This window comes from Brienomyrus brachyistius, chromosome 19, assembly GCF_023856365.1.
Source record: "Brienomyrus brachyistius isolate T26 chromosome 19, BBRACH_0.4, whole genome shotgun sequence".
Taxonomy (NCBI): domain Eukaryota; kingdom Metazoa; phylum Chordata; class Actinopteri; order Osteoglossiformes; family Mormyridae; genus Brienomyrus; species Brienomyrus brachyistius.
Genome location: NC_064551.1, coordinates 1,383,781 through 1,404,683, shown reverse-complemented (window position 1 = coordinate 1,404,683; position 20,903 = coordinate 1,383,781). Strand labels below are relative to the sequence as shown.

Sequence of the window (20,903 nt, the reverse complement as noted above, 5' to 3'; positions counted from 1 at the left end):
GTGTCACACAGGATGTGTGGGAGCTGGTGAGCATGTTCAGGAGGAAGGAGAACCTCTAATTAACCAGCATGACAGATGAGGTTTTTCCTGGTCCTCATTCATCTGAATGAGGCCGTGAATAACACTGGTCCTCTGGGTCTCCATTAAGCAGGAACAACAGAACAGACTCATTAGAGTGCGAGTAAGATGTGTACATCCCAGGGGAGCAGCGCTGAGTTCAGAGCTGAGGGTCACCTTGCCCACTGGCAGGTTCTCTATCTACAGGCCTCTGTAACTGTTACCACACCTAAGGGATGGAACGTTAAGGAGATGCCATCAGCTGTCTGGTAGAGATCACACACTTGTTGTTTTCAGATCTCAGAATAATTTTTATTAGTAATAATTATGTGCATTTGCAGAAAAAGTGGGAAAATCTCTACCTCTCCCCATTATTTGGTGTCTGGAGATCCTCATAACTAACTTAACCCATGTGTAAAAACTTGTGACAAAATACAAGGGGTACTTCTTAAGGGGGTGGCCTGAATATTCTAAAAGAATTTTGATTCTTACTTTGCGTATTTGTAGCATTAGTGATTTATTTACAATGATTTAATGTCGCTTCTCTGAGGTATTGTGCTGAGTGTTGCCCTTAGATCCCTTAAGTCTAAAACGCTTCATGTCTTTGTGGAAGCTGAGCCTTAGTCTGTGCTGCAGAACCCACCTGGCCCTCCTCTCCAGGGCCCGGGTGCAGATGTTCCTCCAGCGCTGCTCCAGACAGCGGGCCGTCTCCTGGAGGGACTTGCGCTCTGTCTCGGTGCCGCAGCCTTCGCTGTCCCCAAGCAGACCCTCACACACTGTCAGCATGGAGGCCACGCTCTCGGCATGCTGCTCTACGTCTCGCTGAAGGTCCTGCTCCACCCCGGAGAAGCGTGGACACATGGACACAGCAGTGAAGAGGGAGGCAAAGACACAGAGAAACAATAAGTAACAGAGTAGGGATCAGTTAGGGGCTTGAAATGTCCAAAAGAATAATGAATGATAAATGAAAGCTAAAGCTGATTGCATTTGCAGCACCTGTACTGTACATATTCACAGGGTACGAACGTGTGGAACAAACACGGCAAGCACCTGCTGCTCAGCCAGCTTCCCCTGGATCTCGTCTTGGTGGCAGATGCTGTATGTCACAGGTGTGGCCAGCGTGGCCTCCGTGCGGCAGAGCCAGACTCGCAGGGGATTCATGTCCATGTCCAGCTGGCGCACCGTGCTCCGAGTCTCCTTCAGCTTCCTCACCCTGCATGCACATGTGGAACCGGGTCATACATGCGTGCAAGTCACATGGAACCGGGTCATACAGAGGGAGAATGTCGCACGGAACCGGGTGATACAGAGGGGGAATGTCGCATGGAACCGGGTCATACATGGGGGCAAGTCACATGGAACCGGGTCATACAGAGGGGGAATGTCGCATGGAACCGGGTCATACTGGGGGGAATGTCACATGGAACCGGGTCATACAGAGGGGGAATGTCACATGGAACCGGGTCATACAGAGGGGGAATGTCACATGGAACCGGGTCATACTGGGGGGAATGTCACATAGAACCGGGTCATACAGAGGGGGAATGTCACATGGAACCGGGTCATACAGAGGGGGAATGTCACATGGAACCGGGTCATACTGGGGGGAATGTCACATGGAACCGGGTCATACAGAGGGGGAATGTCACATGGAACCGGGTCATACTGGGGGGAATGTCACATAGAACCGGGTCATACAGAGGGGGAATGTCACATGGAACCGGGTCATACTGAGGGGAATGTCACATGGAACCGGGTCATACAGAGGGGGAATGTCACATGGAACCGGGTCATACAGAGGGGGAATGTCACATGGAACCGGGTCATACTGGGGGGAATGTCACATGGAACCGGGTCATACTGGGGGGAATGTCACATGGAACCGGGTCATACAGAGGGGGAATGTCACATGGAACCGGGTCATACTGGGGGGAATGTCACATAGAACCGGGTCATACAGAGGGGGAATGTCACATGTAACCGGGTCATACAGAGGGGGAATGTCACATGGAACCGGGTCATACTGGGGGGAATGTCACATAGAACCGGGTCATACAGAGGGGGAATGTCACATGGAACCGGGTCCCCCTGTGTTTGACCTGGTTCCATGTGCACACAAAAACCTTTCACAAACTGCTGGTTATGTTCCGCAAAACACCACCACACCTGAATGGTATCAGGCACAAACTGGCGAGTGTCTCCTTCTACGTTTGGGAAAGAGTCCCAGGTGGGTCTCACCAGTCACCACCACCCCCCACCCCTCCCACTCCGCCCACCAGGGCTGTACCCTCGTGTCTCAGGTGACCTGGTCCCGCGCTTAAGGTCGCCGTAGTAACCAGGCTGGAAGTAAAGAAGCTGACACGGTCTGCTGACAATGGGTGGCTGAGGTTTCCATGGTTACACAAACAACAGAGCTATAAAGAGCACAGCAGTAGGCCGTTAGGTTACAGCTGAACCTTTTCAAACCTCAAGACAAGAGCTTAACCCTACATGGGCTGCACTCCAAGAGGAGCACATGGAGCAGATACCTTAGAAGGCAGAGGCTCATACTCACTCACAGGCGGCTGCACTGCAAACAATCGTCCAGAGTTTATGAATGTTATATCTGTTACAAAGTTATTAATATCAACATCCTGTCATACTGAGGCTTTTTAAGAACGGTGTCATCTACCAGCACCTTACTGGTTTATCAGATTACATAGATTAAGCTATATTCATCATTTTAATCTGCAGATCTAAGTGTAAAACCAAGACTCCATGTAAATTAAATACTCCTCCATGATTGGTCAGACAGGAAGTGAAGCTTCAAGTCTGTTGTCAGTCGGCCCTGGAGCAGGACCACCATCGCCATGGCCCAGTCTGGGGCAGAGTCCATCTCCTACTCACTGGCTAACAGGATTATGAAGGGCACCTTCATTGGATCGTGATGCACCCTCAAAAACAGGGATGTCCAGGAGTAGTAGCTGATTGGTTAATCATGCCTAATGCAGCACCATGAGACCAATCACGGGTGACTCAACCACGCAGGCGCAGTCGTAGCTGATTGGTTAATCATGCCTTATGCAGCACCATAAGACCAATCACGGGTGACCCAGCCACGCAGGAGTAGTCGTAGCTGATTGGTTAATCATGGCTAATGCAGCATAATGAGACCAATCACGGGTGACCCAACCACGCAGGCGCAGTCGTAGCTGATTGGTTAATCATGGCTAATGCAGCATAATGAGACCAATCACGGGTGACCCAGCCACGCAGGCGCAGTTGTAGCTGATTGGTTAATCATGCCTAATGCAGCACCATGAGACCAATCACGGGTGACCCAGCCACACAGGCCTACTGCCAGCCTTGGCCAGATGGCTAATCTGAAGCTGTTTACAGTGGGCAGAGCAGGTCTTTAACCCCAATGCCCAGCTTCCAGCACAGCTCGCTCCGTCTGGCTGAGGTCAGGGAGCAGTCGCTGGGAACCGTGGACGGGAACTGGCATTGGACACGGAACCTTCTGCCAGTGATCAGGGACCCTGGGCAGGGCGAGTTGTGACGGCATGACTTAGAGCAAACAGGGAGAGTGAGAGGGCTAGACCTGGTCACATGGTTTGTTTCTGTAGCAATTCTACTTTCATCAATTTCTAAACTATATTATGGGCATAAATACCAAATAGTTCTCATTTTAGACAAAACAAAGACAAATTAATGGTCCTGAGTGTCACTGCTACTGTCTAAGCAGGCAACAAAATAAGCTGAAGCTGCTGATGGTCACTGACACTGCCAGAGTAAAATCTCATAAACATCACTGCATTACAAGCTCTGAAGAAATAATTAAGGACAAATTCTCCATGTAAACGTTAAAGGATAAGTGAGAGGGCTGAACAAATAACCAAATAATTAACTCAAATTACAATATCTGCACCAATAAATCAGCCAATTTATCAAATATGCACATAATAACTGGCTGGAAGCATCACCATCTATTCGCAGAGCTGCACCTCTACACATCACCGCAGTTCTGGGCCAGTAGTTTCAGCATGTTAGTTTATAGGGGGGAACAGACCAGACTCAATGATAGCGGAATGCATGGTGTTTCTTTAATGATGATGAATTTTAAACTGTAGTTGGATGTATCGCAACGGAAAGGACGTCATATTAGCTGCCCGAACTATCGGAACGTTCCCATAGCCTTCAGTACCACCATCGTAAGCAATGGTGCTGTACAGCCACTGGCAGAGCTGTGAGGTCAGAGCGGCGCCCTCACCTGGCCTCGATGTGGTCTAACAGGCACTGCCAGCGTGCATTCACGTCGGCCATTCTGTCACTGGCCTCAGCGCCCTGGGCCTGGTCGCTGGCGCTGAGAAGCTGCTCAGCCAGCCTGTTCAGATGGATCTTGTTCTCACTGAAAAGGTTGATCTCCTCCATGAAGTCCTGGTTGGAAAAGGGACTGGAGAATTGGTCTTCCCACAACAGGTGAGTTTCCCCAGACGCATATACTACAGTAACAGCAAGTACAGTAATTACTCCATTAAAGAGAAATGACACGGAGTGCATTTTATTTATGATGTAAACAGCATAAGCAGAGAGCGACGCCTTTGCTGTTCTACCCCAGATACTCCAGTCTGCATTGCTGACTTCCAATCTGTACAGTCAGCTCTGATTGGCTCTGACTGGGACCCCCCCACTCTGACTGGGACCTCACACCCTACCTTCTTCAGCTTCTCCATCATGTCATCCAAACTAATGTCGGCCCTGTGCGTCACTTTGCTCTCCATTTGCGTCAGCCACTCGCAGAGCTCCCTGTTCTTCTTGTTGAAAATCACCCAGGCGCTCAGACGATCTGCAATCTCTTGCTTGCGCAGAGAAACCTGCAAAGTGTCAAAGCCACACGTTCAAACTGCTTCCAATGTTCAAAGTTCAGACATGTTCCATCACAAAACTGGGCAGCACCAATCACAGGGTGTACTGAAGTGAGAATATTATTGAGGATTAAAATGTCACTTCACAAACCTCTTGCAACCATCCATTCATCTATCCATCTATCTCTCCATCCATCCATATTCCAACCACTAAATCTGCATCAGGTCATTGGGCCTGGAAGCCTATCCCAAGTAGCACAGGGCACAAGGCAGGGATACCAGCCTATCACAGGGCACATGGCTGTGATGCCAGCCTATCACAGGGCACATACACACACCCATCCAATCATATGCCGCAGGCATTCTAAGATACCAAATAGCCTAACTCTATGTCTGTGGGAGCAAACTAAAGAACCCAAAGGAAGCTTATATGACACAGAAAGAACTCGAGAGCTCCATGTACCCCACCCCCCAGTCTTAGGGCCAAATTACGGAAGAGGACTGTTTTATAATGAGGTGTAACCCATTAGTAATCATTAAGTGCTACTGCTGCTGAATACAGAGAGTGCCATTGTCATCTCCCATCAGGCACTGGGGCACCTAGAAGCCCCCGCGATCAGCCAGACGGAACAGCCCACCTGTGACTCATTCATGCACCCTATCGGCCCCACCTTTGCCTGCCTCCACTCACTGGATCCGAGTCTATAGTTACGCACAGGAGGGGATCAAAATGACAGAAGTCAAGACTCAAGGGTTTTTTATGCTCGACACATCCATGTACACAGTGAATGGCCCCATTTCCCTTTGGCCCCAATGACCCTACACACAAATACAGATACAAAAAATAAATGTATAACATCAACAACACCAATGCAATGCAACACAACATAAATATAAAAAGCCTCAAAAACCATGTTTGACTGTGCGATTGTGCAGTGTTACCAACTGTCATGCACCCGGCGTGACTCTCACGCTTTCAGATTAACCATGTTTGACTGTGCAATTGTGCAGTGTTACCAACTGTCACGCATCCGGCGTGACTCTCACGCTTTCAGACTCTCACGCTTTCAGACTCTCACGCTTTCAGACTCTCACGCTCATGCCAGAAATCTCATGGAAAATCTATATTATTCCATTATAAACCTAAAATGAGCTACATCAAAAGCGTTGGGCAGTTTGCAAACCCTGCAGACTATTTACAAGGTATATAATTCCCTACCAGAATCCCTCACCTGTGGTCATGAGCTGTAGGTAGTGACCGAAAGAACGAGGTTGCGAATACAAGCGGCCGAAATGGCTGGGCTCTCCCTTAGAGATGGGATGTGAAGCTCGATCATTCTCTCTACCTTCTGTGGCCCTAGTTTGTAACTGTGATTTCATTATGGCAAAGTCCTTTTCCATGTGATGTTTCTGCTATCTCGATCTCCCTCCATACATCCACGGTTCATTACTGACATCTCCATTCAGCTTTCCATGCGTGCAAAGCAGCACCAGCATTTACGAACTAGATCTACACAGTGACACAATCACTAACCTCGTTCTTGAAGAACCCTGCAGTAAGTAGCCACTTCTACAACCTTACCAAACACAGTTATGTACTTCAGTATATAACACTCTAGAAACAGATTACAATTAGGAAATGTATAAGACCCAATTTAACCAACCCCCCCCCCCCCCATCCCCTGAACTCTGACAAAGTTTCTGGATGAGTGTAACCATCTGGACCCCTGTTGCATGGGCTCTCACACACTGCCTCCCTCCACACACACGGGCCCTGCGGCCCCCACCTTCGCACAGAGCTCCTCCCACTGGAGCTGCAGGTCCTCGGCTGCCTCGTCCGGGGGGCCCCCATCTTTGCCCGTCACGTACTGGGACAGCTCTGTCTTCATGGCCGCCAGCTCCGTCAGGTCGTGCGCCCAGTGCTGCAGAGCTTCCTCCTGCTCCTGCATCGTACGGCAGAGGCCACCTCAGTCCCGCACGGCCACTGCGCTCACATGCACACTCCCTCCCCCCTTCCTTTAATCTCCCGCCAGATTAGGGGACTGGGCAACAGACCGGGACAGGGGCTGGGATAGGGTGAGGGGGATGGAAGAGGGAGGGGCAAGGGAAGAGCAACCGGCCAATAGCAACCCAGAAGGCAAAACAATGACCGTCCAATTTGCATTAACTACACTGCCGGCTTCCCAGCCAATAGCGAACCAGGAGGTACAACAATGACTGTCTTGCTCTCACTAACTACACTGCCGGCTTCCCAGCGGTGCCCGTGAGTGCCAGTTAGGAAGACGCTGCAGTGTGCAAGCGTATATAACACTCATTGACTATAGGCACAGATAAGAGAATTACAGGATGAGCAACATCTGTAGGACACTTCATATTACACTCATATATATTTTGTTACTTTTTCTAATAGTTTTTTTTTAATTATCTATTTTATTGTCCATCTTAACTTTTTCCCTTATAGTTTATATATATTTACACACAGTAACGGAGCTCTTTTGCCACAATAATATTTCGCTGCCATTGTACTTATTAAATCTAATTAAATGTCACTTATAAGTCCTACACTTAACCCAAGGAGCGCTAGTCACTGTAACTGAGAATAAGGGCAAGTACATGTCGTTGAGCACTTGGACCTTAGCGACTGTTGCCAAACGCCATCCTAGCTAAAATTTCCTCAGTGAAAACAACATCATCGCCCCACCTTCACTGACTTGCTAAGCTGCCTCACTGACATTCATGCATGTTGTGGGTAGTGATCATTTTTATTCCTTCAGCTCTGGTTTTATATGCTCAGTATGGTGTTACGCTGTTATGCTCCGATAAGCACCTTGGTGATCTTCTCTGTGACCCGGATCTCCTCCAGACATTCAGGCAGCGGCTGTTTCAGTCTGTTCCTCACCTCCTCCAGCCGCTCTCCGCTATCGGCTAGCCTGGCCTTGTAGCGCTCCCAGTTCTGGGGAGAGAATTCATAGAACGCATGAGGACAGCGTCAGTGCCAGGGTCTCTGGCTGAGCACAGCACACAGGAATTTCTCCTCTTGAACCGCCGTTTAGTGAGTCAAAATCCTTCAGGGAGTCAGATCCAGCTATACGGGGACCACACACAGTGTACTACACAGCTAGTGCTTGGCTGCATGCTCCGTTAGAGATCGAGGACTGCGTCACATCTGCCATGTCACTGCTGAGTTGTTCCGATGTGGGTCAGTGGGTCAGTGTGACGGATTCCCTACCCGAATCCCTCAGCTGTGCGTGAGCATCTCAGCATGACTGCATATAGGCACAGAGGTGCAGGCATGTGTTTATGTATCTGTGTTTGGACCTCAGGGTTCTGACTGAAAAGCAGGATCTATGACTTAAATGATGGCAAAGGCTGTTGAACCTGTCAGAGCAAATAAGCATTTTGTTTACCTAAGAGTCAATGAGGCCTCTTTGAGCTGTTAGTCCAAACAGACCCAGCCAAGTATCTGCCCTCATGACCTTTCCCATGTACCTGCAGGACGGCCTCTGTGAGGGCCCTGCGCTTTTCCAGCAGGCTCTCCGTGCGCTCCCAGTCCTCCTGCAGCAGCCGCAGCTCCGTCTGCAGCTGCGCCTGGGTCTGCGCATCAGACGCAGAGCATAGCTGCCAGCCAATCTGCATAGTCTGCCGGTAGACAGCACGGCGGTGGCCCACCTGGTCCTCAGCATACTGGACAAGATGGTGACAGGGCATGAGTGGGGAGGGAGGGAGGGACGGACAGACAGACAGACAGACGGACAGACAGACGGAGACAGACAGACGGACAGACAGAGACAGACAGACGGACAGACAGACAGAGACAGACAGACAGACGGACAGACGGACAGACAGAGACAGACAGACGGACAGACAGAGACAGACAGACGGACAGACAGACAGAGACAGACAGACAGACAGACGGACGGACAGACAGACAGACAGACGGACAGAGACAGACAGACAGACAGACGGACGGACAGACGGACAGACAGAGACAGACAGACGGACAGACAGAGACAGACAGACGGACAGACAGACAGAGACAGACAGACAGACAGACGGACGGACAGACAGACAGACAGACGGACAGAGACAGACAGACAGACAGACAGAGGGATTGACAGACGGACAGACAGACAGACAGAGGGACTGACAGACGGACAGACAGAAAGACTGACAGACAGAGACAGACAGACGGACAGACGGACAGACAGACAGAGACAGACAGACGGACAGACAGACAGAGGGACTGACAGACGGACAGACAGAAAGACTGACAGACAGAGACAGACAGACAGACCGATGGACAGACAGACAGACGGACAGACAGATAGGTAAACCCTACCTTTAGGTCATGCAGGGACCATCGGAGCTCACGCAGACTGCAGTGGGCGGGGCCAGTAGGGGGCAGGAGCGTGTCAGTCTGGCTCAGCAGTGCCCTCAGTTCATTTGTGCCGTGTATGTAGAGCTGCCAGTACCTCACTAGCGCCCTCAGCAGGGCCCCATGCTGCTGTACCCTTACCAGCACAGAGTGCCAGTGCTCCCTCATATGGGTCAGCTGGAGAGCGAGGTCATGCCTGTGGAACAATGGGTCATGTGACTCATGCTCACTTAGGTCATGTGACTCACCCTCCGGTACGCTAGGGTCTCCCAGCGAATGGCACACAAACACAGACCTCCGAAACCATCCTCTGGAAAAGAATTTATCTACCGTGATACGTCAATCAACACAAGATGGCCCAAGGCGACACAGCCATTAAATACATGGTTATCATTTGAGATACAAACCTTCTCACAAACGTTTCCATCGCCAATCACTCAATAATGAACTGAGCCTCAGTTACAATCACAGTAACTCCAGCTTATAGGCACCCAGATGCAGAAGAGTAGCTCAGCATCAGTCCTTATTAGTTGCATTGAGGGCTGTCAGCATATACAGTTCATTCTGCACCAGATCTTAGTATGAAAGTACTGCTGAAACTGAGACGTACTTAATAGCAGTTTTTATAACCATGTTCCTATACTCATACACCATCTGCTGCCAATAAAATCATCCCTGAGGTACCAGAGTACTGAAAGCATCCTGTTGGAGTTACTCCCGTGCCGGTGCTCGTCGATCTCTTACCTCTGCTCGGCCTCCAGGCTCTCCAGCAGACCCTGTCCCTCCCGAAGGACGGACCACAGAAGCTGATCTCCCCTGGGCAGCTCCACTCGCAGCTTCTGCGGGGGACACTGATTATTACGGACACGGGAACTAGAGTTTCCATCCATCGTGTATAAATGGGTTCTGCCTCACACTGAAGAAAAATAAAATGCTGTGTCCCATTTTGAAACAATATGGGAGATGATTTTGTCCAGTGTTAAGCGAAACAGGCACAACAGCTGGGGACACGTCAGGCCTTCGGAAGCCAATATGGGGCCTTCGGCAGCCCTGCATGTCAATCATCACCTCTAGTGGTGACACTATGTTCCAGCTCCATTTTCACAATCGACGTGAGCTGACTAATTACGTGAGCTGTTATTAATTAACATGACGATGGCTTCAAAAGTTACCAGGCAATAAATAATATGTTCTGAAGGAGGCAAGGAATACATACATAGGCACGTCAACTGGGGCCAGGGGTGTGGTAAGAGTGAGGTAAAGGAAAAGAGCGGGCAGAGTGCCACGGGCCGGGGGCTACCTGGAGCACGGCGAGTTGCTCGCGCAGGGAGGGGGAGCAGAGGGGCTCCTGCCTGGCCAGACTGTCCTCCATGCTCTGCAGGAAGGCTTCCCAGCCCTGGCAGAGCAACTGGAAGCTCTGCTGACCCACGGCGCCCTGCTGCAGCTCACTGAGAGACACGGGCAGAAACACGCATGAGAGACACATGCATGGCGATAACCGCAGTCAAATGCATGGCGAGAGGCACGGGGGCGCAGACACATGCACGACAACAGCCACACACATGCATGAGAGACATACGCATTAGAAACACACTCATGGGAGACACATGCATGAGACAAACGCATGATTGATATACACATGAGAGACACACGCATTAGAAACACACGCATGGGAGACACATGCATGAGACAAACGCATGATTGATATACGCATGAGAGACACACGCATTAGAGACACACGCATGAGACACACGCATTACAATCACATGCATGAGAGACACACGCATTAGAGACACACGCATTACAATAACATGCATGAGAGACACACGCATGAGAGACACACACATTAGAATGATACGTATGAGAGACACGCATAAGAGATGCGCGCATGCGAGACACACGCATGAGAGAAACGCATTAGAGATACACGCATGGCGAAAAGATGCTGTCAGTTTATCTGGAGCATTATGAGTTTTGCCACAGAACCATATTATCATGGTCTTCACTCACCACACTCAGTCTGAAATACCCCAAAGGGCTTTTTAACATTTTTAAAATGAACCTTAAGGTTCAGGACAGCAGACTCCAGAAGGTGTTACCCAGGTTCAGTACACTCATGTCCAGTAACAAATAACAGGACCTGCTGTCTGCGGCACTGTGGGAAAGAGTGAAGAGACAAGAGTGCAGCTCCCCCACCTGTACACCTGTGCCGCCTGTGAGAAGGTCACAGACCACTGCCTGTTGAGGGCTTGAAGTCTGTCACCAGCAGGGTCCCCCTGGGGCAGCATGTCACCCTTCCAGTTCAGGGCCTCCAGCTCAGGTCCTAGGGAGCCCAGGTCCTGCAGGACGCTCTGGAAATATGCAGAGGAGCAGCCATTCACCGCCAGACCCTAACCCTGACCAACAGTAACGGTGCTGTAAACCACCAGCAATAAAGCAAGGGGGTCATGACACTGGGTCATGTTTAAATTCCCATGGACGGCCTTGTGGGACACTGCACATGGCTTGTGGGCGTCGGGGGCTGCTGCCTGTTTGCAGGATGCTCCCGGGGGGGTCTCCAGCCTGCCGCACGCCAGTGTGCACAGCGGTGAATTCCAGGACTGATGGGAGTCGCACTACCGCCACACGCATGAAGCCACAGCTCACCTGGGGGGCAGAGTCTGCGCCGCTGGTCAATCTGCTCTGGCAGGAGCAGAGGTGCAGCTCCAGTGAGGCCAGGCTGCTGGTGAACTTCTGCAGCTCCTGCAGCTCCTCCTGCAAGTGCACAAACACACACACACACACACACACACACACACACACACACAGACACACACACACACACAGACACACACACATATAGACACACACATGCATACACACAGACAGGTTTGTAATTATATCTTTGTGGGGACTCTCCATTCATTTCTATGGGGTAAAGCCTAATCCCAACATGGCGACCTTAACTCCAACCTAGAACTAACCTTAACCATAACCAAACAAAAGATGATCTCCAGGGGTCTGTACTATTTTCACAGCTTCTGACGGATGTCTTCCTATAGCCTGCTGCTGTTTAATAGCCCCAGAAAGTTCTATACTTTGGGAAAAATATGCAGTCCAGCAATTCAAACTCCCTACATGCACACAAAACAAGCCACGATTGGGTCTTCAGGACACTAACAAAACCTTCAGATTATAGAACTAGCCATGGATACATCCCAAGGCAAATTTTATTATTTTTAACGTTTTGTGGAAATAGCATCTCAAGGTTTACCAAGCTTTTACTCAAATTTCATATCATTTTCTTTATTCTTAGACTTTTGATCCTACTCTCAATGTGTAAATCATTAAACCACTATTGCAATGTTTAACGTGATTTGGATATTTTCAGTCTTGTAACAATGTCCATTGCTATAATAAATTCTGAATGATAACATACTGTAGTCGATCAGGCAATAACACATTACCAGTATACGACAACACAATATGTACAGCAATGTTCTCCACACATGAGGAACCAGGCTGTTTTTACAAATTCATGAGTTTGATTAGGCTGTTATTAGTATTATTATCCATCCATCCATCCATTTTCCAAACCGCTTATCCTACTGGGTCGCGGGGGGTCCGGAGCCTATCCCGGAAGCAATGGGCACGAGGCAGGGAACAACCCAGGATGGGGGGCTAGCCCATCGCAGGGCACTAGTATTATTAGGCATAGTTAATTATTTCTTACTAATGATCAGTCTTTACATTTTGCTACTATTCCAAATATTATTCCCCCAAAAAACATTTCTTTTAAACTACTGTAAAAACAGACACCTAAAACTGTCAATACAATTCAGAAATGTCAGCATTATCACCAATATTTACTTGGGTTGAATATCACCAATTACAGCTCAAAGATCAGCATATGGACACGCCTCACCACCAATTACAGCTCAAAGATCAGCATATGGACACGCCTGACCACCAATTACAGCTCAAAGATCAGCATATGGACACGCCTGACCACCAATTACAACTCAAAGACCAGCATATGGACACACCTGACCACCAATTACAGCTCAAAGATATGCATATGGACACGCCTAACCACCAATTACAGATCAAAGATCAGCATATGGACATGTCTGACCGCTGGCATTGACCTCCTACCTGTAGGTGTCCCTCTCTCCTTGCGAGTGCCTCCCTTAGCTTGAGGAGTTCACATGACAACATCCAGCCCTCTGATTGGATAAAGATGGATGCTGGGACATTCATGTGGCCAGTGAGATGTTTGCTAGTTTCCATCACTTCCTCCATGCTTCTCTGCAAGACCTGCAAACTCTGCTGCTGCATCTGTCCAACATTTAAGTTATAAAGCAAGGCCACTTTAAAAACAATCCTTTTTTAAAAATTATTCCATCTGATACCATTCTACACAATACCAAATTATTGTTCTAATTATTCCATCTGATACCATGTCAGAGAGATTTTAACACATTTTAATCTTATGACACGAGTTCATCAGTTTGTTACATTCTGAACGATGTAAATGGATAATAAATGACAGCTTAGTATGGTTACTGACATACACTGAGTGTAGCGTATGAGGTGCTGCTGCATGTCAGCCCTTCGCAGCCTTCGTGGTGGACTCACCCTGCTGGCTTCCAGTCGCTTTACCACTTGCTCAGCAGTGTGCTGCCTCCCAGGCCAGGCTGCGAGCAGGAAGCTGGCCCGTTCCTGGTGGACCTGCAGACTCTGCGAGCAGCTCATGAAGGCCCCGCTGAACCTTCTCCAGAGGCCCAGCAGCTCCTGGGCCCGCGGCAGAGCGCCGGCTACCTCCTGGCTGACTGCTGCCCACCTAAAGACAGCAAGCGAACAAACACAGCCACCAATGGTACAGAAGGGTTCATGGAGTTCAGCTGCAGACACGCAGTGTCACACAGCCGTCCAAACAGAAATGGACAGACACTTTTTAAATGTATGTTTGGTTATTATGTCATGTGATGGACATGTGAGACAGGGGGAGTCCACTGCCCAGTGCCCTGTGGGTCTCACTGTGGCCATGTTATGGATAAGCATTGATGATGGATGGATGGATGGATGGATGGAGTGTTGTTCATGCAGGTAATGTTTAATTGTGGTTGTACTGAATTTTCACGCCAGCCAGGCTACGAGGAGACAGCAGTCCTGTTTACTCAGGTACTGACCGAATTTTCTGCTTCTCTATCTGCTCCGATAAAAGCTGAGCTGCAGCAGGACTGATGACGTCCCTCAGGTTGGAGAAGTTCTGGTTTAAAGCCTCCCACTTCTCTTCAGCGCCCCCTGCCTCTACCTGCAGGAGCTACAGGCAGAAATACACAGTCCAGCTCACTAGCATTACAGTTTATATCCACATCAACAACTTCAATACGGATGTCAGCCGTTCAGCAAACTTCCATAACCCTGACAGTCCACAGAAAGGGACCCAACCTGCACAGTTCACAAAAGTCAGCAGCGACACAAACTTGTGAACAGTTTGCAGACTTTAGTGCACATCATCTCATAGGTCTGAAAGAGATTTAAAATTGACAACGAAATAAAACAAAGATTTTAAAGACGTCGGAAAATCACATGTGTTTGGTCATTTTGTATATCGGTGCTTAGCACTCATGCGCATGAAGCTGACCAGAACCTGGCCGAAAGCACAGATACCTGTAACTCATCCACGTGGTCCTGCAGTGCATGCTGGGAGAACTGGGCGTGGGTGCCCTGCTCGAGAGAGTACTGGCTCTTGGTGGTGTGGAGTGCTATCTCTGCTAGCCCCTTTGTTACCAGGCCCCAGAGATCCAGGGCCCCCTGCAGCCTTGGGCGGAGAGCAGTGACCTGCAGAGACGGGACCTGACAGAGGTAAACTGTACTGCCCCCCAGAGGTGAAACACAATAACTGCGCTAAACTAAGGAATTCTGTTGCGGGATAAAACAGAGCCTAAGAGACCCAATTTCAGTCACAACTCAATTTTGAAAAATGCGATTACGGTGTTTTGTCTTTGTACGCAGTCTGGTCTAGTGTTATAATGGTATAATGCACTGCATTTTCTAGTACAGTTATTTATTACAGTTATACATTGTACTATGCTGCTGATCTAGTATAGTATATTCATAGTCAATATGTATGATGCATTGTACTGTAATGTAACACTAAGGAAATGTAACGTACGGGACAGAGTGATCATGCTCAGATAATACAGTGAATCTCTGACGCTACATCATGGGTGCAGTGATGCCCGGGCCGTGTGAGGCACCTGCTGACGCAGATCTGCGCAGTCCCTGCGGAGCATGTCCAGCTGCTCACTGCATGTGCAGTGGCGACGCAGCTCTCCGTCGGTATCGCTGAGGCAGACTTCTCTCAGCTCCTGAAGCTGGGCTTCCGTATCTTTCAGCTTCTCCTCTGTGTCCTGCGTCACGTTCACAGGCCGACATTTATGCACTTCGCAATGCGAACAGACCCGCAATAGCCAAGCTGGTGCATGTCGGACACGGGTGCAAGTGTGGACGCATACCCCACACTCCTGCAGCGCCTCCCTGGCCTGCGAGCGACTGCTGGGTCTCTCCACCTGACTCAGCTTCTCCCTCTGCCTGGACAGCCCTCCGCCCAGGACCCGCAGCCTCTCGTCTCTGGCCAGGCAGGTCTGGAGGTTCTGCTCCAGCAGCTGGACCTGAGGAGCACCAGAGCATTTTCACGCTCGCTGTCACATCGCTGAATGAACCTGAGCTCAAAAGTCGAGCTACATTCATACCTAAATTAGCTGCTCGCCGTTTGCTTCCGATGTCATACCTGCGTCACGTGGCTCTATACTAAAACTATTCTGCTGAATAAATAGATGCAAATGCACACCCAGTGAAATGAAAAAAGTTTCTAAAACTAAGCTGAATTAGCGTTAGTAAAGTGTGCGTAAGGAGGACGGGTGGGCAGGCTGTTCATGAAGGTCTCAGGAGACGCATTTGTAGGTAAGCAGCATCCAGCTCATAATCAAACAGAGGGACGGGACGGGACGGGCTGCCCCCCCCCCCGTTAAGTATGACAGGACATCGCTCTGAGAGCATTAGCGTGTAGCAAGCTGATTCTCATCCAGTCCCTGTATTATGCAGATTCATGCCTGGATTTGGCCCTTGTTACCTGGCTCTGCTGCAAAGGTGCCTGAAGATGATATATATATATATATATATATATATTCATAAATAAATAAAACCTTGGTTAGAAGTTCACTTTTAAAGATGATTCTTGTGTGCGCTACAGTTTTGTACTTTTTATAGCTGAAATATAGTTTTCACAACAGGGCTCACCTGGCTGCACAGCGCCCCCTTCAGGCGGAGCCAGCGCAAGTTCAGGGCGCCAAGCTTCTCAGCATGGAGCGCGAGCTCATATCTTGTGGCTGGAAGGTCAATGCCGCTGGGCTGTGACACTGACTGGTCGAGCGTGTCGACCGTAAGCTGGTGGCAGGCCATCTCAACCTGATACTCCTGCGGAAGGGAGACTAACATCAGCGGGAAGCAGACCTCGTGGACGGAACTGACATGGCGTCGTGTAACACTGCGGTCCAGTGGGCAGAGCTGGAACCTCGGAGCGCAGGGCTGTGTTGGGGGGCCATGACTAGTCAGTGCAGCATGTGACTGAGTGACTGCGATACCCATGGGACTGAGTGAGTGAGCAGCCCATAAGCCGTCCTGGGGATGCAGTCTGGACTATGAGTACGGAATGTTAACTTACCGTGGAATATAATCCAGGTGACACGCATCATTTTTACTACATAGTAAACATTATTCACTTTACACGGGGTGGTCCTCATGTTTTCACTCATCGGCGTATGTTTGCTTAGAGCTGCTATTATCCACAGTGAAGTAAATGGGTTAGGGGATGTGGACTTGATGCCCTCATTCCGCTCACACTTTGCACATTGTCACTCCCCGGCATGACCTCACATCCCCAGGGGCCTGACAGCTGTCACACACACCCAAAGCTTCCCTCTAAGCCAGGGTTCCGCAAACCGGTCCTCAGGGACTCCCAGACAGTCCATGTTTTTGCTCCCTCCCGTTTTATCTACCTCACTGCAAATCACTGCAAATGTTTTTGCATATTGCCTCCTTTTGTTTTGTAGAGTTCTGTCAGATCATGCCGGATCACGCCGGATCACGGCGGATCGTGTCAGATCATGACAGATGGTGACGGAACGTGACAGATCGTGACTGATCGGCTGAAACCTTGTATCTCTGCAGCAACGGCTGAAGCCCGGCGGCACTGCTGGCCTGACGGATCTCCTGATGATCTTCTTTCAGCCTCTTCTCCATTGCATCCATCCAGACTCCCAGCTCAGTCATGGCCTCCGAAGGATGCAGCTTCTCCATCAACTGCTAAAAGTGGGGAAACAAAATGCTACCTGAAGAACGTCTCCACCTCACTGTTAGTGTAGCACCCTCTTTATGTTCATTTCGTACAGCTATTTATTGGTGCAGTCCCCAAATCCAACAATCCAGATCTTCCTCAGGATTTAGGAACACCCCGAAGGTCACCTTCCCATTCTCTCCCAGCCTGGTTCCTGAGAGGAATCTCATAATCTCTTCACTTGTGTTATTTAACATCCACTGGATTTGCCAGTGTCACTGTATTGCCAAACACACGCACGCAATGTTTATTTAGTTATGAAATGTTGTTTTACTTTTATTAGTTAAGCTGTAACTTCTGAAGATAAGCTTTTGGGAGTCATGTTCTCCTTTCTTTATCTCGCTTTTTCTCTTACTTCTTGACATGTTTCAGCTTTGGTCAGCTCAGTTACTGCAACATGGGAGGTTTCCTGCTGTACAACAGCCAACAGCCTTGAAGGTCTGGCCAAGAACGTTAGATAACAAAATGTCACGCATACACAGAGCGATGCTTCAGTAACTGACCACAGCGTGAGTATCCAGGGACTTGAAACTAGAATGCTGTTTACTGGCGACTAAACCACTGTACCGGGTGACTTCAGACTTTATCGTGAAATGTAATGAAATTCTGCTTTATTTGCAGCAGTATGAGTTCAGGTACACTGGAATGCTTCTTAACGAATACCTCCTTCTTGCTCTCCTTAGAGTCACGCACATTTATATACAGTTCAGAGCAAAGCTTGGGGTCCGAGCCCAGGTTTAGCCATTTAAATAGCCCCCCAGGAGCATTTGAGCGGGTTGAGGGCCTCCCTCAAGGGCCCAATAAATATGCAACTATTCTGCTGTGGACAGGATTCAAACCAGCATCCTTCCGATCACAGGCACAGAGGCCTAAGCCACTCAGCTACACGAGCTGGAGACGTGGAGGGTTTGGCCCAGCTGGGCCGTACCTGGTGCAGCCAGTCCTGGACAGAAGGCAAAGTGGAGAGAATCTCGGCCCAGCCCTGCTCCAGCTGCGTCAGCTGCTCCCGTAGTGTGCCAGCGTCCCCGCACCTCTTCAGCTGCAGCAGCTGCTCACCCGTGCTGATCACAGAGGCCTTCAGCGAAGACCGGGCCTCCACCTCCTTGGTGAAGTCCTATATTCACAGGGCACAGCAGGCAGAAGTAGAATGCTCCGTGTGACCAGAGTCACGACATACGGCGGGTGAGTCACGACATACAGCGGGTGAGGCTAAGAGAAGGTCAGCAAGCTGTCTGCACTGCAAGACATCAAGACAACGTGCAGACTGACACATGGCTGAAGGGGAACATAGCTGTGGGCTTAGGCGAGTCCCCCATCAGAAAAGTCTCGTAAAACGTGTTTTCCAGGTGTTTACCAGAACAGCGTACAGCAATAGCTCAGGGACACCAGCCCTGGCAATGTGACACCATCATTAAGGGCATTACCAAAAGGATTAGTAATAGTTTCATTCTTATAACAAAGGCTCTTAATAACATATTTATACAGCATGTATGTATGACATGTTGTGATGGTTACTGGAAGTTTTAGGTTATTCCCGATCTCTTTATTTGTAAGAAATTAATCCTGTGTCATTCTCCAGTGGTTGAATGATCTGGTAAACATCCAATCCAGACATCCAATCAGATCCCCACTACACCTTCAGGAAACACCTTCAGGTCCATCTGTTCCAGGACATACTCTACCAGCCTGGTACCAGTCTATGCTCCCTGACTGCTCTCGATGTCACACTTGCTGCTAAGTTGAATATCCACCTTATTAGGTTCTTCCTTTGTGTGGTAGATGCCGTGTAGCTCCTGCTCCAGTCCTGCTTACCCTCGTACCTGGGCTTTCACCGGAAGCTCAGCCTAGCCTCACTTATGAAGTCGCCTCCTCAACAGCATTTGTCTTTGTAATGCTGTCATATTTACCTCATTTGTACATCAAAAGACTCTGCTGAATATATAAATGGCCGAATGTCAGCTCACTACCCCTGGCTTCAATGTAGAGATTCCATACTAAATTCAAACATACGCAAAGGTAGCATGACTTACAGGCCAAAGGACTGTACAAGTAACCACAGATCAAGAAAACATGCGGCGAAGACAGAGGGTTCACCAGAAAGTTGGCGAGCCGCTGGCGGACATGCTCCTGCTGAGGGGGCGTGGCATCACAGCGCCTCCTCCAGGACTCCAGCCGCTCCCGCGCCCTGCCCAGCCAATCACCCAGTGCCACCGAGTCACTGCAGAACCTGCAGGGATGGGCGAGACAGCCAAGGGCCAATAAGAGCTTCACTGTGTGCTGCACATATGACAACACGCTGCGTTAATCTTGAAGCTTGATTATGCTTATTTCCTTTTATATTTTCCAATTTCCCACAAACATTATTCTCCCTTATGTACTTTATTCTTTATACTGTATTATTAATTCACTGCCCATGTACAGTGTGTACACGTTTTGGCAACATTGTATAAATTTGTACACTAATGAAAGCCAACTGCACTACAAATCTTTGTGTGGGGGGTGAATTAGTCCTCCCATTCAGCTCTCCACCACATATCCTGCTCAGGGCACCAGCGGCCTTGGGCACAGAGGGGGACCGTATCAGCATGTGTGTCATGGCGAGTAGGATGGGCTCCATAACAACATCCCTCGGGGATGAATGAAGTATCGCTGTTCTGTTCCTCAGCCATGCCAGTGCATTTCCTGTTCTTTGCAGACATACCTGGCCCACAGATGCGTGAACGCAGAGACCCGCAGCTGCTCCCGCTCTGCGCAGTGGTGTACGGCGTTCCAGCGGCTCTGCAGCTCGCGCAGCGCAGCCCCCACGGTGCTGCCGAACCCCCCAGCCTGCAGCGCCTGGCCCTGCTCCACGGCAGCTCCCAGTGGTGCCCGGCTCTCCTCCAGGGCCTTGCTCACCTGCTGCGAGGGGAAGACACACCATGGTATTAATAGAGTGCTGCTGGTAAACAGCAGGGATGCTCAGTCAGTCACCGGGCAGGAGGACAGGAATACAGACAGCTTATAAAAGGAACAGCGGCATTGTGTATTTTTAGGTTCCTGTTCATCAGGCAATGTTCCTGCTTACACAGGTTCCACAGCTGTAGGGTCAGTGTGACACACAGATGTCCCTCTACAGCTGTAGGGTCAGTGTGACGCACAGATGTCCCTCTACAGCTGTAGGGTCAGTGTGACACACAGATGTCCCTCCACAGCTGTAGGGTCAGTGTGACACACAGATGTTCCTCTACAGCCTTGGTGTCAGTGT

The 20,903-nt window shown here is 49.5% G+C and overlaps 1 protein-coding gene across 16 annotated transcripts in view; it reads right to left on the bottom strand.

Annotated features, from left to right (window-relative positions):
- Positions 1 to 20,903, bottom strand: part of LOC125714415 (nesprin-2) — a 66,623-nt gene that overhangs the window by 12,530 nt on the left and 33,190 nt on the right. For 14 of the 16 annotated variants that reach the window (XM_048985006.1, XM_048985009.1, XM_048985011.1 and 11 more), the window contains 23 exons: positions 20,361 to 20,557; positions 19,754 to 19,886; positions 18,588 to 18,773; positions 17,479 to 17,628; positions 16,564 to 16,740; positions 15,780 to 15,935; positions 15,522 to 15,674; positions 14,932 to 15,102; positions 14,448 to 14,581; positions 13,894 to 14,098; positions 13,411 to 13,593; positions 11,923 to 12,030; positions 11,473 to 11,627; positions 10,577 to 10,724; positions 10,021 to 10,115; positions 9,241 to 9,472; positions 8,391 to 8,585; positions 7,729 to 7,854; positions 6,689 to 6,844; positions 4,752 to 4,910; positions 4,307 to 4,473; positions 1,108 to 1,270; positions 701 to 888 (listed from right to left, as the gene is read on the bottom strand). In XM_048985006.1, the coding sequence (XP_048840963.1) occupies positions 701 to 888; positions 1,108 to 1,270; positions 4,307 to 4,473; positions 4,752 to 4,910; positions 6,689 to 6,844; positions 7,729 to 7,854; positions 8,391 to 8,585; positions 9,241 to 9,472; positions 10,021 to 10,115; positions 10,577 to 10,724; positions 11,473 to 11,627; positions 11,923 to 12,030; positions 13,411 to 13,593; positions 13,894 to 14,098; positions 14,448 to 14,581; positions 14,932 to 15,102; positions 15,522 to 15,674; positions 15,780 to 15,935; positions 16,564 to 16,740; positions 17,479 to 17,628; positions 18,588 to 18,773; positions 19,754 to 19,886; positions 20,361 to 20,557 (3,737 nt within the window). The remainder of the gene's footprint in view (positions 1 to 700; positions 889 to 1,107; positions 1,271 to 4,306; positions 4,474 to 4,751; positions 4,911 to 6,688; positions 6,845 to 7,728; positions 7,855 to 8,390; positions 8,586 to 9,240; positions 9,473 to 10,020; positions 10,116 to 10,576; positions 10,725 to 11,472; positions 11,628 to 11,922; positions 12,031 to 13,410; positions 13,594 to 13,893; positions 14,099 to 14,447; positions 14,582 to 14,931; positions 15,103 to 15,521; positions 15,675 to 15,779; positions 15,936 to 16,563; positions 16,741 to 17,478; positions 17,629 to 18,587; positions 18,774 to 19,753; positions 19,887 to 20,360; positions 20,558 to 20,903) is intronic. The other 2 variants (XM_048984998.1, XM_048984999.1) reach the window with 2 other exon arrangements.